The 19,256-nt window shown below is 43.8% G+C and overlaps 1 protein-coding gene across 2 annotated transcripts in view; it reads right to left on the reverse strand.

Annotated features, from left to right (window-relative positions):
- The window catches only part of CSGALNACT1 (chondroitin sulfate N-acetylgalactosaminyltransferase 1), a 305,040-nt gene that overhangs the window by 40,811 nt on the left and 244,973 nt on the right, over nt 1-19,256 (reverse strand). For both annotated transcript variants that reach the window (XM_038747508.1, XM_038747509.1), the window contains exon 5: nt 5,585-5,801. In XM_038747508.1, the coding sequence (XP_038603436.1) occupies nt 5,585-5,801 (217 nt within the window). The remainder of the gene's footprint in view (nt 1-5,584; nt 5,802-19,256) is intronic.

Here is a 19,256-nt window from a genome sequence, read left to right on the forward strand (position 1 = left end):
AGTATGGCCTGGGACTCAGAAGAACATGGGTTCTAAACCTGTCTTACTCCCTTTGTTCTTCCCTGCCTCCCAGCCCCACAGCACTTCCGTACATATTTGTAATGCATTTATTTATACTGATGTCTGTCTCCCCACTCTAGACTGAAAGCTTGTTGTGGGCAGGAAATGTGCCTGCTTATTGTTGTATTTTACCCTCCCAAGCTCTTAGTACAGTGCTCTGCACAAAGTAAGCACTCAATAAATGACTGAATGAATGACTCTCCCACTTTGCTGTGTGACCTTGGGCAAGTTACTTAACTTCCCTGTGCGCCAGTTACCTCATCTGAGTCCGTTGTTGGGTAGGGACCGTTTCTATATGTTGCCGATTTGTACTTCCCAAGCACTTAGTCCAGTGCTCTGCACACAGTACATGCTCAATAAACACGATTGAATGAATGAATGAATCTATAAAATGGAAACTAAGACTGTAAGTCTCAGGTGGGACATGGACTGTGCCCAACTTTGTATCTGCCCCAGCATTTAGTACAGTGTCTGGCACATAGTAAGCACTTAATGAATATCATGAAAAAATAGATTATCATTTTTAGTGACCCAAACTTAAGAGCAGTGCCCTGTGGGAAAGCCCTCCAGCTGAGGCTGACCTGTCAAGTCTGTTGAATCCCCTCTGATGAAACATGGGATAAACCCAGGAGATGGGAAAGGGATGCGTAAGTTTTTCTTTTTACCTCTAAAGGAAATAGTCACACATGGAAATAAGAAACCAATACAAGTGCCATAGAACTCTTCACGTGGTTCCTCATGAGAAAGGCGCAGAAGAGAGGGAGAGAGTCAAAAAGCAGCAGGATGTCCTACACATTCAAAGAAGTGACTGCATTAAGGAGGAAACACAAACCACCCAGACAAGACAGCAAGAACCAATCAACCAGTCATACTTATTGAGTGCTTAACTGTGTGCAGAGCATTAGGCACTTAGGAGAGTACAATATAACAGAACTGATGGACACATTCCCCACCCATAACAAGCTTAAAGTCTAAAGGAGAGTACGGATGTCCATCCAGGATTTTAATTCAGTGTTTAAGAGCTCCATATAAATGATTTCTCATTTTTTCCTTTGAATGCATAACTATGTAATTTGTAATTGTTGCCACAGCCATGAGGGTGGTTCTCAAATGACTCAAACGAACTCTGAGGGTGTATTGTGAGACATCTACTTAGAGGTGCTGCTTTAATGTAACAAAACACATTACTTAAAGGATGGGAGGAAGCCATTCACTATCAAGTGACATCTTATTTCTAAACTCACTTGAATTGTATGAGAAATGCAGGGAGTGAGGGTACACCATGGTTATTCTCTCCTGTGGCTTTTAAAAAAAAATCATAGCAAAGGGTCAATTTCTGGAATGAAAGAGAAGTGAAACGGTCCAACCAGAATGCTTGTTGGCAAGCCCCTTCCCTTGCAACCTAATGACTTGGATTTAGAGTGCTCTGAGAAACTGAGAAAATTTTCAAACTACATCTGTGTGCAAGGGACTGTATGAATTTGAGGAAACACATGCTTAAAGAAATGCTTGTGAAGCTAGGAAGAAATGGCATGACCTATTGGAGACTTGGGTTCTAATCCCAGCTCTGCCATCTGCCTGATGTGAGTCCTTGGACAAGTCACTTAACCTCTCTGCACTTCAGTTTTCTCATCTGTAAAATGGGGGTGAGATAACTGCCCCCATTTCTCAGACTGTGAGCCCCGTGAGGGATCGGGACTGTGGCTAATTTGATATCTGCTTCAGCACTTGAGTAAAGTGCTTGGTGTAAAGTAAGCACTTAAATGCCACGATAGTAATATGAGCAAGATGCTCCAATTTTTTCAGGATTGAATAAGCAGAACATAATTCCCATGCTTCTCATCATAAGCAAAGCATAACCCAAGGGAGACACAAGTCACACTGCATACACCCAAAAAGCGACCCCTTTCTGTTAGAGCAAGATCACCTGGCCAGACACTCCCCCCATCATCTCCCTGGGTAAAAAAGTTAGGTAATTATCTTAATTGGGGGATATTTTCAGTTAAACAATTTTCCAGCTTTTCCCCAAGCAAAGTGTTCAAGCAGCACACAGCCTAAATGGCATGGCTTGTTCATCGGTTCCTCAGCCTGGTCCTGACCGTGAGTGTAAGCATTACCTCATAAACTTGCATGTCTTTGGGATCCTCTGTGGTGATCTTTTCCCATTCACATTATTAATTTATTCCCAACTTGGACCTTATCTGGTTTGGGAGTTTGGTTCAGTCATGGTGACTGGAGCACACCCAGAACTTTCCATGAGATCCTGGATGGTGTTCCAAATGCCACATCTTCCTTTAATAGTCCTACCTCTCTGCTTTTCTACTACAACCCAGCTCAAACACTTTGCTCTTCTAATGCCAACCTATTCACTCTACCTCAGTCTTATCTATCTCACTGCTGACCTTTTGCCCATGTCCTGGCAGTGGCCTGGAATGCCCTCCTTGCTCATAGCAACAGACAATCACTCTCCCCACCTTCAAAGCCTCATTGAAAGCACATCTCCAAGAGACCTTCCCTGACTAGGCCCTCATTTCCTCTTCTCCCCCTCACTTCTGAATCCCCCTTGCACTTGGATTTACACTCTTTATTAACCCCTCCCTCAGCCCCACAACATTTATGTACAGATCCATAATTTATTTCTTCATATTAATGCCTTTCTCCCCCTCTAGACTGTAGCTCACTGTTGGCAGCGAACATGTCTACCAACTCTGTTATATTCTCCCAAGTGCTTAGTACAGTGTTCTTTACATAGTAAGTGCTTAATAAATAGAATTGATTAAAATAAAGGATGGCTTTCGTTGGCCCACAGTGAGGGCTGTTTATCAAAGCAGCCCCTGGTTTCTATCCATCAGGGAACAAACTGTGTTTAAGTCTTTCTTCCATCCCTGTGTGTCCTGAATCATCTTAAAAGTACTGGGTGGGGGTCAGAGGGGACACTCAGGCATACCAGCTACCTGGAATGTTGAGAGCTTTCCTCTCAACAACGACTAAAATAATTCAGAGACCAGTACACCACTGTTGCAACAGTGTTGACCCATGGGCTTGCTGCAGTCTTGGGTGCTGGATTCTGCTTTCTGCTTTGGCCCTGTGACCTGGGAATTCAAAAGGCCCTTGTGAGGAAGCCTGGGGCAGAAGCAATCAGCTTCTCCTGCTTCAACTGGGCCTAAATCAAGCCCTCCTCTCCAGCTACCTTCCCTTGGGTCTCTTTCCCTACATCTCTCCACATCCCCCAATCCCAAGCAGTGAATCTTTGATTTGTAACATTCCCATCTATTAAAATGCAGGCAATACCAATTGTTTGTCAGAACCTGCCAAGGGAGTGCCTCTAGTTCTTTCTTCCCATTATAATTCTTTTTCTACTCTGACTAGAAGTTTTTTTAGCTGCTATTGTATTACCTTATGTCCCCTTCAAGTTATGAGCATCAGATACACTAAGACAAAGTTGCTTATTTCACTTTGGGGGAGCCAGAAATGCTTTCATGGTACTTGGTAAGCACTTACTGTGTGCCAGGACTTGTACTAAGCACTGGGGTAGATTGGACACAGTCTGTGACCCAGATGGGGCTCACAATCTATGTCAAAAGGAGTAGGATTGAATCCTCAATTTACAGATGAAGTAACTGAGGCACAGAGAAGGTACATAAGCTTACCCAAACTCACACAGCAGGCAAGTGGCAGAGCCAGGATGAGAATCTAGGTCCTCTGTTGCCCAAGCTTGTATTCTTTCCACTGGGCTACACTGCTTCCCACTCCGCTTTCTGTAGTGACTACTTTTCATTATTTCTATATCTTACAATGGGTGTGATATTAGGGTCTCCAGTACCTTGTATTTCCTAGTCCTCCCAGGTCATAATGTGAGAGATTCAACCCTTCATCTGCTCCCATGTACTGTGGTCTACAGCCAGGACTTACTGAGCCCTGTCTTCTCAATTACTGGCTGGGGGCTTCTGGCCTTTGATTCACCAGATGGGAAACATCATCCCAACAAAGAGACCTTTATGCAAGAGCAGAACTCTGAATAGGCCAGCACCCAGGCTCAGTAATAGTACTGATAAAAAATAATCATAACATTTGTTAAGTGCTTACTATGTGCCAAGCATTATACTAAGCATTCTGGGTAAATGCAAAATCATCAAGTCCATCAGTTGACTGGAACTCAGAGTTTAAGTAGGATGGAGAACAGTAATTGAGTCCCTATTTTGCAAATGAGGGAACTGAGGCTAAGAGAAGAGAAGTGACTTGCCCAAACTCATGCAGCAGGCCTGTGGCAGAACCGAACACTAGCACTCATGTCCTCTGATTCCCAGGCTCTTTCCACTAGGTCATGTTGCTGCTTCCAACATTCAATTAGGAGTTGAATTCCTAATAATTGAACTGAATCATAATAATTTAATTCATTATTTAATTAGGAAGTATTCAATTCAAAACTGAGTGCCAGACACATGCCCAGGGCCACACTGGCACGGTTCTTGCCTGCTACTCTGACATTATAATTCAGAACAGACCCAGCAAAACTAGAGAAACACAGGCATAGGATAGAAGGGGAAAAGGAAATGACTAATTTTAGTGGGATAATGCCCAAGGGAGGCAGAGTTTACACTGAAACACTATCAACACTCAGCATCCATAAAAGGGGCTGAATCATCAACAAAGGGGTAGGGCCCAAAGAGGGATGTTCTGGTGTTGGGGGTGGGGAGGTGAGTGAAATGTTTATTATTCACATGTAGGACTGCATATATGAAAACTGTAAGTTCCCAAAATTAAATCTTAAAAGCTGCCATCCCTTCAAAGCCTTACTGAAGGCACATCTCCTCCAAGAGGCCTTCCCAGATTATGTCCCCCTTTCCTCTTCTCCCACTTCCTTCTGCATCACCCTGACTTGCTCCCTTTGTTCTTCCCCTCTCTCAGCCCCACAACACTTGTATACATATCTGTAATTTACCTACCTGTACTGATTTCTATCTCCTCCATCTAGACTGTAAGCCTGCTGTGGGCAGGGAATGTGTCTGCTTATTGTTGTATTGTACTTTTCCAAGTGCTTAGTATGATACAACAGAGTTAGCAGACATATTTTCCTGCCCATAATAAGCTTAAACCATCTATCAGCCCGTTTCTCACTGCAAACTGCTTGGGGAGAACAGTGTGACACTCCTTTTCTAGAGACTGTTCCCTGGGTAGCTAAGAAAAGACAACTGTCACATTTACAGCAAGGGTACAGACTCTCGCTGTCTCTATAGCAATGAAAATAAGCTCAAGATAGAACTCATCAGCAGGTGTTGTGTCAGCAACCCTTCTTCCTTTCCTCCAGCGCTGAAATAAAACTATGGCATGGATGAAATGAATGGTGAAGAGAATTTAAATGGATTTAGGGGAAGATAAATATAAGTGATGCTTTCATGAATAAATAATGTTTTGCAATGGAAGGAGAAAAACCCTTTATGCTTCAGGAAGAATGGATAAATTTATCAACAGCTTAATGATAAAGACCCCATGAACAATGGTAATCATGCAGGAAGAAACAAACCTGAAATTCTGCATGAACTGTCGAAACTTGTCTGCTCTCTTTGCCAAAGGCACGATAACGTTGATCAGCGTGCTGGCCATGTTGACTTTTTCATTTTTTACTTTCATGATGGGACCAAATGGCCGGAATAAAACAAGCCGTTTGAATTCATGTTTTCGGTCCCCTTTGAAAGTAAGCTCATACAAAGTGCCTTTGTCTTTCTCTGTTCGGTAGATGCCTGTAAAGAGAGCGTGAGAGAAAGGAAAAATCATCCAAAGAAATAAAGAAGCTTGAACCAATGGGACAGTTTTGAATCCCTTCAGCCTAGTACAAAAAAAGTCCGTGTCTCCCAGGAGCTGAAAATGCTTTATTCATTCATTCATTCAATTGCATTTATTAAGCGTTTACTGTGTGCAGAGCACTGTACTAGGCACTTGGGAAGTACAAGTTGGCAACATATAAAGACAGTCCCGACCCAAAAACGGGCTCACAGTCTAGAAGGGGGAGACAGACAACAAAACAAAACATGTAGACAGGTGTCGAAGTCGTTAGAACAAATAGAACTCAATCCCATTTGCTTGTATCTACCCCAGCGCTTAGTACAGAGAAGCAGCGTGGCTCAGTGGAAAAAACACAGGCTTGGGAGTCAGCGGTGATGAACAGTAAGTGGGGCTGGTGCAACCATTAAGGGAGTGAAAGGGTGACTTCTGAGGGTGGGATGAACTCTTTCAGGCAAGGAGGTACACTTGAGGAAAATGTGCTCCCACTGTTCTGCTAGCCACCCTACCACTGGCCTGCCTCCGTCCCCGCGCCTCCTTCAAACTCTGTCAGTCCTAAAATTACCTTTGCTCAAGACAAGTTAGGATGTTGTTATAAAGAGAAAAATTGGACAGAGGTTCTGATCCCACACTCTCCCGGGCTTGAGACAGTCACTGTCATCAGCTAATGTCACAATGGGCAACAGAAAGTATGTGAAAGGCTGGTGAAAATTAGACAGAAGTCTTTTCGGTCCAGTAGACTTCTTAATGGGTGTTCATTTTCTTCTCCCCATCAGGATCAGCCTTTGGTCTCTTTAGTCTTCAAAACACAATTTCTCCAAGCAGAAAGGGAACTACATAAATCCTCTAACCTGTGCCCTTAACTCCTGGCAGGACTGTAGCCTAAGCCAATGCAGGTGGAGCGGTACCTCTCATTTCTTAAAGATCCAGTCCCCCAGGAAGGGGGAGAGGGAATCTCGCTCTGTCTGCTTTTTTGCTCAACAATCCTTACTAATGGAATGTTTTTTTCTTGCATCTAACTTCAATCTCTCATGCTTCAATTTAAGCTGGCTTCCTCTTGCTCTTACCCAGTGGAGCTGGAGAATAGCTATTCTATTCACCATTCCTCCACCTACACAACCCCACATAGGCTTGAACCCAGTTAGATTCCTCCTCAGGTTCCTCTTCTAATAAATCTTAATTTCCCCTTCAAAGTCCAATTTTGAACCTTTTATTATCTTTGGGAAATCTGATTTTAGCTTGATTTTAGCTATCTTCTAGTAGCTAATCAGATTTGTTTTCCAGGAATATTTTGTAGTGGAAAGAGACACAGTGAGAGGGAGATGGTGGCAGTTGCCACTCTATAATATGAATGAATTCCATTGCTGGCGAGCCTAATGACAAATGTGAAACAAATCGGCTGCACAAATAGCTCCCCTGTAAAATTCCTGAGCCTCCCATCATATTTAGGCTGCATGTAGATTAATGACTAAAAGAAAGTTTTTGTGGGGGCTTAGCCAGACATTTGATAAAACTCTCTGTTTCCTTCACATCATCAACAGCTGTACTGAAATCAGATGGCATTTATTAGTTTCAGAGATCATCCTGTTGTCTACCCGTCTAAAGGAGTGAGATGAGAAACTTTTGGTTCCACATGGTATGGTATGTGTGTGCCCACGTCTATGTGTGGTTGGGACGAGGGAAGGGAAAATGGAGGATGTGCAATGGCACCTTATTCCTTCTTGTGTTGATATCTGCCCCCCCCCCCCCCCCCCACACACACACACACACACCGCACAGTGCCATCTCCTACTTCACTGGAAAGGCAACATGGCCTGGATTCCCTTACACAGAAGGGCTGAGTGTTGGTACATGAGGCTGATAATCCCCATAACCCCCTCTCCCATCACCCTTAGGAAAGTGACAGGCACTCTTCAGCTGCAGAGGGAAGGACAAGGAGCCAGCGTTTCTGATTAAAATGTTGAGAAAATTGAACATCCTCAATTGGGCTGGCAGTTTGGGCTGGCAGTTTGCCCAAAACTATTAACTTTTCTGAGATACTAGTATTTGTTATTACCTTATCACTGAGGACTTTGACAGTTTGTGGGCTAGCATGAGGTAGCAGAGTGTGTGTTTGTGTGTGTGTGAGAAAGAGGTGGGGGGAGGGGGAGAGAGAGAGAGAAGCACGATCGTGTGTATGTGTATCCCTCCCTCTCCCCACCATTTTAGACAGGGAGCTTCATGAGGGAAGAATTTATACCTACTCATTTTACTGAAGTTTCTGCAGGACCTCATAAATACTTGGTCCCTGATAGTTCATTTAAAAAACAATTCAAATGATAAATGATTGAGACATATTCTGAGGTAAAAATAGCAGGGAGGTAGAGAGAGTAAGAGGAGGGAAAGAATGAAGTTTAAGTAGTCACTTCCTCATAGTGATTAATAATAAAAATAATGGTATTTATTAAGCACTTTGTGCGAGGCACTATACTAAGTGCTGGGGTGGATACAAGCGAATTGAGTTGGACACAGTCCCTGTCCCATGTGGGGCTCACAGGCTCAATCTCCATTTTACAGATAGGGTAACTGAGGCCCACAGAAGTGAAGTGACTTGCCCAAGATCACACAGCAGACAACTGGCAGGCCGGGATTAGAACCCATGACTTTCTGACTCCCAGGCATGTGCTCTATCCACTACACTGTGCTGCTATGCCATGGTGCTGATTAGAGACACTGACCATTGTGGGAGAAAAGGCCCACCACGGGAGCACTAGATGTGAAGCCTCTTGCTCCACGTAGATCCCCAGTCCCCATGCCATCAGGATTTCTGGGGCTGGAAGGAATCTGCCTGGCTCCTGCAAAGGCCTAAGGGCTTCGACCGGCCATCTGGGAGGCCTCCCTAACATTTATTCAATCATATTTATTGAGCACTTACTGTGTGCAGAGCACTGTACTAAGCACTTGGGAAGTACAACTTGGCAACATAAGTTGGCATCGTTATCAAAACAAACCCAGGAGGATTTCTTGCCATTTTATCCCCTTCCATGATTTCCACTTGATCTGCTCCGGCCCTGCCCAGCCTGGCAGCTCAGGGATGAGGGGAAGAGGAGGTGACGACTGGTGGGCAGAGGCCTTGATTGTGCGCTCATCCCGGCCCCCCTGCACCCCCTCCCAGAGCCCAGCTGGGAGGGCCTGGGGCAGGAAGGGCAGAAAGAGGATCACAAGCTGGCACCTTCCGGGTAGCCGAGCCCTCTCCACCCTCCCCCTATCTACGACGGCTTGGCTTCCTATTTCCCTCCCCAAACAGGGGCTGCCCCATGCCTAAAATGGGAGTCAAGACTATGAACCCACACGGGACGGGGCCTGCGTCCAACCCGATTTGCACGTACCCACCGCAGTGCCTGGCACACAGTGAGCGCTTAACAGGTCCCATCGTTATTCAGAACATTGGGAAGGCCACTGCACTCTGTGCCTGGATCAGGGACTATCTAGACCACAGCTGGCACCAATGACTGCCTTGCTGTTTCCTCCAACATGTTATCTCCGTCCGTGGAATTTGTAATTTAGTGCCGCTAGTCATGTCTTTGTTCTCTCTGATTATACTCCTGTGAACAGCCTCTTGCTGGACTGAGACCATGCCTAATATGATCATTTTATATTTATCCCACAGCTTAATGTGTTGCTTGGCATCTAGTAAGCACTTAATAAACTCTACCCAACTACTTCTTACTTTATTTTTACTACTCTCAAGATGTAAGAGAAGCACATCTGTCTAGTGATCAGTCAGTCAATGGAAGTTGGTGATGTTTCACTGGGTGACCAGCAGGGCCATAGTGTAATTCTAAAAATATAATGAAACATCGTAACACCCGAAACTGAGGAGGAACTGGGGACTAAGGTAAAAGAGGCATGGATGATTGTGGAGAAATGATTTTGGTACTAAATCCATTGCAAACAACAAACAGGAGTTGAGACTCTTCTGGGTAGGCAGACGTGGAACATATGCCAATTAGATTGTCTCACTCTCAGGCCGTTTCTAACAATCCCTCCCAAAACATGGAAAAACCAAATAAGCATAAATGCCACGCTTTAGAGCATGACTGCAACAGATTCTTCACTCCAGAGAGGTCTGGTCATGTTTCTAAGATCCAGATCTGACTCCTGCAACATACAGAATCTGGAAATAGCACTGCAGAACTGCAAGAACTTCTAAGGGTTCAATTCAATCAATCAGTGGTATTTACTGAGCTCTTACTGTGTGCAGAGCAATGAATCATATTTATTGAGTACTTACTGTGTGTAGAGCACCATATTAAGCACTTGGGAAAGCACAACAGAACAGAATTGGTAGACAAAATCCCTGCCTACAAGGAGCATGTGATCATATCTTGTGGGTCTGGGAGAAAAATCTCTTCAAGCTCAATTTCTGTTCAGCATTTAGTCCAATGCCAATCAGTAATATTTATTAAGTTTCTGTGTGCAAAGCACTGTACTCAGCACTTATAAAACAGGAAGAAGACATGATTCCTGCATAAGGAGCTTAGAATCTAACAGGGAAGAAAGACAATTTACAAATAGGATGCAAGAATGTTTTGGTAGAGTATGAGAGTCGATATGTACAAAGCTGCAACCAGAGGCTGTGGGTGCAAAAGTGCTGAGATGAAAGGAGTACTTAGCCAGGGGAGAGAAAAAATAATCAGGGAAAGCTTCCTGGAGGAGGTGGGGTTTCAAACAGGCTTTGGAATAATAAAAAAAGAACAGTGGTATTTGTGAAGTGCTTATTATGTGCAAAGCACTGTACTAAGCCCTGGGGTAGATAGAAGATAATCAGGTCCCACATGGGGCTCACAGTCTAAGTAGGAGGGAGAACAGGTATTGAATCTCCATTTTGTAGATGGGGGAACTGAGGCACAGAAAATTGAAGAGATTGCCCAAGGTCAAGCAGTAGATATATGGCGAAGCCAGGACTAGAATCCAGGTTCTCAGACTCCCAGGCCTGGTCTCTTTCCACTGGACCACATTGCTTCTCTAGCTGGGACTGGGCAGATCTGAGATTTGGCAGATATGAAGCAAGAAGGGGCTCAGGCCTGGTGTGGTGTGTTTGAACCAGCCCTTTAAATCTTACTACTAATGCATGATGCAGTTGTCTGCTCACCAGTTAGAGCAAACAATGCAGTTCCCCCATGCTCTGAATTGCTGCGAACAGGTTGCAAAACAAGATTCTGACCTACTCTTTTAGGCCCCATAAGACAGAATATGGACATCTGACATCTGCTAGAAGCCTACCCTCGGCCACATCTTTTCTTTTTGGCAGGCACTCCCTTGGTGGCTGGGCCCTGGTCAGGAGGTCTTTGGTGCTGTAGTTTGGGTATTTTCATCCAAGAGTCAAGGCTATGGGACTCTTTCTCCATGCCTACTTCCTCCTCAGCTTCACCTGAGCCACGACACTTGGTCTTTAGAGAAGAGATATCAGACCCAAGTCCTTACACTGGTCTACACCCCACCCACCTAAACATCTTGGAGAGGTACCCTGGAATATAGGTTGGGGGGTGGGGGCTGTGTGTGTGTGTGTGTGGGGGGGAGAGAGAGAGAGAGAGAGAGAGAGAGAGAGAGAGAGAGAGAGAGAGAAAAAAACCAAAAAAAAAAAAACAGGGCTCTGCTGGGATGCCAGAACAGCTGATGAGAGGAAGTCCGAACAACACATTCTGATGAGGGTACGTTTCCTGTTCAGCTGCCTGGATTTCCTTTCAAACACTGGGGAACACTACGTCCAGGATATCCTGGAAAAACAAAAACCTTAAGACACTGACAGTAGCCTGCATTAGCAATGAGCTGGAGTCAAAGTGCCAAAGATTCATTAGGGGCACCTGGGAGGCATTCTGTTGGATTCTGAAAACAACTGTCAATTGCTTGCCCATCTAATTCATCACCTCCCTTTTCTTCTGAAGTTGAGTTTTGGAGTATTAGCAGAGAAATCCTGCACATTCCCTGGAGTCTAGCTGGGAAAAAAATCAGGCCCCATACCAGAGTTCTCTGCTGAAGTCAGGACACTCTCCTTGCCTGACTTTCCCACAGTCCTTCCTCTCATACTACCACATTTTGCCAGCACTATTCCAAGCCCATCTTCTCTATCAGGCCTTCCCTGACTGACTCCCAGGCATGTCCCTCTGATGGGCCAATCCCCTATCTAAACTATTCCCTCCCATGACTAGACACTCAAGTGTTGACACATCTGGGCATATTTAAACATTAGGATGTTGGAGTGTACTAGTGAATGCATGGGCTACCGCTTTACGTTTGTCTGTCTTTCTCCTCTTTTGTGTACTTTTTAACATCGGGAGTCTAGTATATAATGTTTATCTCCAATTTGTTACTTCCAATGATGTTCAATCAATCACTTGATATTTATTGAGAGCTTTACTACGTGCTTAGGAAAGTACAGTAAACCAACAGGGCCTCTAGGCTGATACAGTGGCATGAGGATCAGAATCTTGTATTCTAATTCTGATTTTGCCATTGACTTCCTGATTCTTTAGGCAAGCCAACCAGTCCTTCAGTAATTTTGTCTGCTGGTGTGACTCTCAGTCAAAAGAGTGATGGGAGAACTCCTTGAAGATTATAAAGCTGTGGAAGTATCAACACTTCCTATTCTGATTAGTCCCACTGAAAAAACAGACTAATTCCTTAACATTCCCGCTCTTTCAATTTCTGTCAATAAGAAAAATTTCCTGGGTTTTGAGGTGTGGTATTTGGGCACGTCCTCCAACTTCCATGTGACTTCAAAATGGAGGTGCTCTGGCTTGAACTGTTCCAGCTCATCTTCAATATTGTGGTCACAGTGTCGGGCACCACAGCCCAGCTGGCCAACTGCCCAACAAGCAGATTGGCCACCTCTGTATCAAACAACAAGCTCCTCATCATTGGCTTTAGAGTACTCCATCATCTTGCACCTTCCTACCTCACTTAATTTCTCTCCTTCTACAACCCAGCCCACATACTTCACTCCTCTAGTGCTAATCTTCTCACTGTACCCCGACCTCATCTGTCTCGCCGCTAACCCCAGGCACACTTCCTGCCTCTGGCCTGGAATGCCCTCCCTCCTCAAATCCAACAGACAATTACTTTCCACCCCTTCAAAGCCTTACTGAAGGCACATCTCCTCCAAGAGGCCTTCCCAGACTAAGCCCCACTTTTCCTCACCTCCCACTCCCTTCTGCATTGCCCTGACTTACTCCCTTTGCGCTTCCCTGGTCCCCACCAGCCCCACAGCACTTATGTACATATCTGTAATTTTATTTATTTGTATTGATGTCTGTCTCCCTTGCCTCTAGACTGTGAGCTCGTTGTGGGCAGGGAATGCCACTTTATTGTTGTATTCTCCTTTCCCAACTTAATTCAATGCTCTGCACACAATAAGTGCTTAATAAATATGAATGAATGACTGAATACCCCACATCCTCAAGTGCTTGGCAACATTGGGTCTGCCCTGGGGCTTTGTTTTAGACCTGGACTGTCCTCGGGTGACCTACTCAGGCTATGACTGCACTCCTTCAGACCTGAGGAACTGCAGTGGCACAAAACAACATGGAGAAGTGGACAGAGAATGGCCTGGAAGTCAGAAGGTCAGGGGTCTAATCCCAGCTCCTCCACTTGTCTGCTGTGTGACCTTGGGCAAGTCATTTCACTTCTCTGTGCCTTAGTTACCTCATCTGTAAAATGGGGATTGAGACTGTGAGCTCCGCATGGGACAGGGACTGTGTCCAACCCACCATGCTTGTATCCACTCCAGCGCTTAGTGTAGTGCCTGACACACAGTAAACACTTAACAAAAGCCGCAATTATTATTATTATTATTATTATTATTATTATTATTATTATTATTAACTCAATGGGCCTGAGAGGATAATGGGAGCAACCTGTCAAAAGTGGATCATCACAGGAGTTTTCAGACTCTGATGAGATCCCCAAGTTTGTACCTAGTTCTACAATGACCAATATGTCAAGTCTTTGTGCTGCTGAATCATATTCTGGATTATCAACCAGTGAATGTAAATAAAAGGAGTAAACATAGCTATAATTACTAACAGAGGGACATAACTGAAATCTCTGATCCAAGATGGCCATGGCTATGGATGAAATAATCCATGCATTGTGATAAATTCTCATACCAATAATCAGTATCAGCCATTATGAGATACACAAGAGGAGGTGATACTACTGTCAAAATCAAACAAGAAAAAGAATAAGTACATGCTACTGTACACTTAAGCTAATGTTTGTTTATTTTTAAATTCTTGAAAATGATCCATTCCATTCTTTTGTTTCTGAACTCCTACTTCCTGCCTTCAAGATGCCTGAAGCTCCAGCCAAAACTCTGGAACTGTGTTTAAGGGAGAACAGACAAGTTCCCCTTGCCTGCCACAGGCTTCCTGGAAGCAGCTGTGGCCGGACAACGGAGGGAGGAAGAGGAATGACAGGAGATGTGATGTCCCTTGGACTCCCTGTATTTATGCCTTCCTGATCAAACTCGATAGACAGAACACAAACTACAACAATCCAAGTACAATTAAAACATATTTGCCATAGTGCCAGAATCCTGAACTAGAGATCATAGACAATTAAAGGAGATGAGAAAAGAATGACAGAAAGTCAATAACTGTGTCCACTCAGAATTTTTTCTTAATTCTCACTGTCCTTATCTTCTGGAATATCTTACACAAAGGCTGTGGAAATGCAAACAAGACTCAGAAAGAAGAGAAAACAAAATAATCTAGGCTTTCTGGGAATACTGGGCACAGACTGACAGGAGAAGAAACACCAAGCTAACAGAAGCTGGAGCCAGCCCTCAGAATAGTAAAGTTTACCAATCCAATGTGCACATTCATACCAAAATAAACCATCTGTTCACAAAAGATTAACCAAACCTTCTACAACAAATCAAAGGAAACAATGCACAGGAAATTCCTGTGCCTTAGAGAGCCTGCAGTGACATCAAACACAGCACTGTGAATCCAGGAAACCCTTGTGATGCTGTTAGCCTAATCCACCCCATCTGGCTACTTCCTGACAATCTGGGGTGGGTGAAAAATGTCTCCAGGCAACAAAAGAGGAGATGCTCTTAGAACCTTGTCTATGCCAGAGGGGCCGGAATCAAACTATAGCACCAAGACTTGTACCATCATACTGTCAGAGCAAGAACTTAAAATGGTGTGGAAAATGATTCATGCCTAACCACAGGAAGCTAGATTCTCTCCTCCAGCCCCACCCTGGCTTCTCATTCATTCATACATTCATTCAAATTGTATTTGAGCACTTACTATGTGCAGAGCACTTTACTAAGTGCTTGGGAAAGTACAATTCAACAATAAACAGTGACATTTCCTGCTCATGATGAGCTCACAGTCTAGAGTGGGGGAGACAGACATCAACACAAGTAAATAAAATTACAGATGAGTACATAAGTGCTTTGGGGCTGGAAGTGGGGAAGAGCAAAGGGTTAAATAAAATTACAGATATGTACATAAGTGCTTTGGGGCTGTAAGGAGGGGAAGAGCAAAGTGAGCAAGTCAGGGAGACCCAGAAGGGAGTGGGAGATGAGGAAAAGGCCTGGGCCACACTAAACGGTTCTCAGCTGAGCCCCATCTCAGTCCCAGGATGGGTATACCCAGTTTGGTCCAACCCCCAAGGCCTCCCACCTCAATTCCTGGGGATGGAGGCAACCCCACAGATGCATTCATGGGGGTCTGAATGTTTGCTGCCCTCCCCAGCCCGAAACAAAATGGGAGGGAGGACACATGGCCATCCACGTGATCCAGACCCAATGAATCCTGGCACAAAGGCCAACGATGACCTTGGAGGCCTGTACCCTCTATCATTCAATCATATTTACTGAGAGCTTTCTGTGTGCATGACACTGCAATAAGCCCTTGTGAGATTACAACAATAAACAGACACATTCCCTGTACACAGTGAGCTTACCACCTTGAAGGAGAGACAAACATTAATATGAATAAATTACAGATATACACATAAGTATTGTTGGGCTGGGCGGGCGATAGCAACATACATTCACAGACATCAGCACTGAACTGCAGTCATCTTCTCCCATGCCTCCAATAAACTTGACTGAGCCTATTGTTGGGTAGGGACCATCTCTATGTTGTTGCCAACTTGTACTTCCCAAGCGCTTAGTACAGTGCTCTGCACACAGTAAGCACTCAATAAATACAATTGAATGGATGAAGCAGCAATTTCATCCAGGAAAATAATTTTAAAGTGGGCTTTTTTCTATTTTAGGATCCTAACTTTTGTACTTCACTATCTACAAACCCTATATCAGTCAGTCAATCATCAGTAATCATTGAGTGCTTACTGTGTTTGGAGCACGGTATTAAGCACTTGGTAAAGTGCAATACAAAACATTTAGTGGAAACGATCCCTGCCTGTAAGGAACTAAGTCTACAGGGGGAGACTGGCCTTAAAATAACTTACACACATGGGAAATAGATAATAAGGATATGTATATAAGTGCTATGGAGCTGGAGTATCAAAGTGCCTAAGGAGTACACAGCCACGTGCCAAAGCAACACAGAAGAAAGGGTAAATAGGGGAAATGAGGGGTTAGTCAGGGAAGGCCTCTTGGAGAAGATGGGATTTTAGAAAGGTTTTCAAGATAGGCAGAGTGGAGGACTGTCAGATATGAAGCAGGAGGGATTTCAAGATTTCACTGTTGAAATAATTTTCAACTGGATCAAATATAAAATGCTGGACCCCAGGCACAAGTGATTAGTATGGGTCCCCTCAACTTTGACAATTATTCTCTCCCCACTTCAAAGCCTTATTGAAGGCATATCTCTTCCAAGAGGCCTTCCCTAAGCCCTCCTTTCCTCTTCTCCCACTCCTTTCTGCATTGCCCTGACTTGCTCTCTTTATTCATCCACCCTCCCAGCCCCACAGCACTTATAGATGTTGTAGTTTATTTATTCAGATTAATGTCTGTCTCCCCCTCTAGATTCTAAACTCATTGTGGGCAGGGAATGTGTCTGCTTACTGTTATACTGTACTCTCCCAACTGCTTAATACAGTGCTCTGCACTCAATAAATTTGATTGAATGCGTGAATGCACTGAGTTGAGGCTTGATAAATACCATTTATTGACCGAGGTTCAAAAAATGAACAGTATTACACCCCTCCTACTCAAAGCACCGAATGACCAGGAGAACAGTTATCACCCAGAAAGAAAAGAGTCACTGGGAGCACATGAACTAGAGAGATGTAGTCGACAGCATAGCACAGGACGAGGCTGCACAGTCTCATGAAGGACAGCCTGTGGAGTAAGGTGCACGAGGCACTCTATCTTGGAGTTTATTTCCGTCATCAGAAAGGGATTTCACAATGGAACAATTGCTGGAAACTGCTCTTTCAAATCTTCCCAGAGGAAAAGGTGACTGACAAGTGATGCAGTACTGTTCCAAGCAATCAATGGCAGAGCACTATACTAGGCACTTGGGAGAACACCACAAAATAGACATGATCCCTGCCCACAAGAAGTTTACAGTCTAGACGGGGAGGCAGACATCCAAATGAATTACCACCATCCTTGCCTTTCCTGTGCCCTGCTCTGATCTTCCTTCCATTTTCTGGCTCTGGTCTATTTTTGTGCAGGACTGCTGTATGTTTTCCTTGTCATTACCATTATTAATAATAGCAATAGTAATTATTATTATGGTATCTTTAGGCACTTCCTATGTGCCAAAGCACTGTACTGAGTGCTGGGATAAATACAGATGATCAGATCAGTCACTTTTCAGCACTGGGCACTCAATTTATAACAGAAATCACACTTCTATTTTAAAGAAAACAGGCACAGAGAAGATAACTAACTTGCACAAAGTCACACAGCAGGTTAATCAGTCAGTCAGTGGTGTATATCCAGCACTTACTTTGTGCAGAAGACTGGACAATACAATTTGCAGTGTCCAACAGAGTTGGTAGACACAATTTCTGCACACGGGGAACTTACAATCTAGGGTAGGGACATCCACCTTTAGGCCTTAGTACAGTGCTTTGCACAAAGCAAGTACTTAACAAATGTCCAGAATTTTTATAATACAAACACTACACTCCTGTTGAAGCAGGAGAAAGGGAGGATGACTCAAAGGAACATCCTGCTGGCTAGGAAATCAGGAAGATGGTTTATTAAGCTTTTGTAGAAGAATGGAGGAGGAGGAAGAGGACCCTTATGGTCTCTAGCTTTGTCAGGGACAAAGTCAAGCATCACAGAAAAATATGATTACCCGTATACCTCACAATAACACCAGGATACATTTCTTTAAAATGTGTTCATACTAAGAATTGCTATATTGTCAAGTGCATTTCTCTAAAGAACTACAGGTTTTAAATTAAATTAAATCATTGTTTAGTAATACTTATTTCAGTATCTATTCATGTAAAGGATGTTCATATTAAGTTTCTGGAGGTTCTGCAAGTGATCCTAACAATGAGAAGCAGAATGGCTCAGTGGAAAGAGCATGGGCTTGGGAGTCAGAGGTTATGAGTTTTAATCCTGGCTCCACCACTTATCAGCTGGGTGACTTTGGTCAAGTCACTTAACTTCTCTATGCCTCAGTTACCTCATCTGTAAAATGGGTTTTAAGACTGTGAGCCCCATGTGGGACAACCTGATTACTTTGTATCTGCCCCAGTATTTAGAACAGTGCTTGGCACACAGTAAACGCTGAACAAATACTATCATTATTATCGTTTAATCTTTGTTCAAGTAATTCCAAATATAACATCACAACATTAAGTGGAGAGTTGTCATAAGATTAAGAGTCTTTGCAAGAGGCTATAGAAGTAAAAGCTTGTTCTCCTTTTATAATGGTTTCTAAACTTTTGTGAAGATTTTGCATCATTTAGGTTGACCAGCAGCATGGATTTCTTCACAAAATACCTTTTAGCCAAGTCATTCCTTTGGATCATCTCAGTGTGTCTGAACTTCTCTCCCTAGTGGGGTTGCCTTCTTCAATCATTTTTATAAATTCATTTGCCTTCTTGAAAATTGATGCAAGACTTCTCCGTCCCAGTTTTAGTAGTGGGTGGAGAGACTGTTACAAATTCTCCTTCCGGTGTAGCATCTTGCAATGATGCATTGGATTTCAAAATTTGAAGAGCTCCTAGTTTGACTACGATTCCTCTGAGTGAGATGCGATTAATTCATCAACATTTCCAACATACAGTTCTAAATTAAGTTGCCTCCCCAATTCAACAGCTTCTCTGGTTATCTGCTCTGGAGTCTCTTCAACATCATGGGGCAGATCTTCCTCCAAAATCCATTCACTGTGGTTTTGTTTAATCACAGCACAGGTCAGGCTGGAGTGCTCACTCAGCAATGTTATATTAATAGGATGATTGCAACCCGGGGCAAGATATCGAAA

The sequence above is a fragment of the Tachyglossus aculeatus genome, chromosome 5, assembly GCF_015852505.1.
Source record: "Tachyglossus aculeatus isolate mTacAcu1 chromosome 5, mTacAcu1.pri, whole genome shotgun sequence".
In the NCBI taxonomy this organism is placed as follows: domain Eukaryota; kingdom Metazoa; phylum Chordata; class Mammalia; order Monotremata; family Tachyglossidae; genus Tachyglossus; species Tachyglossus aculeatus.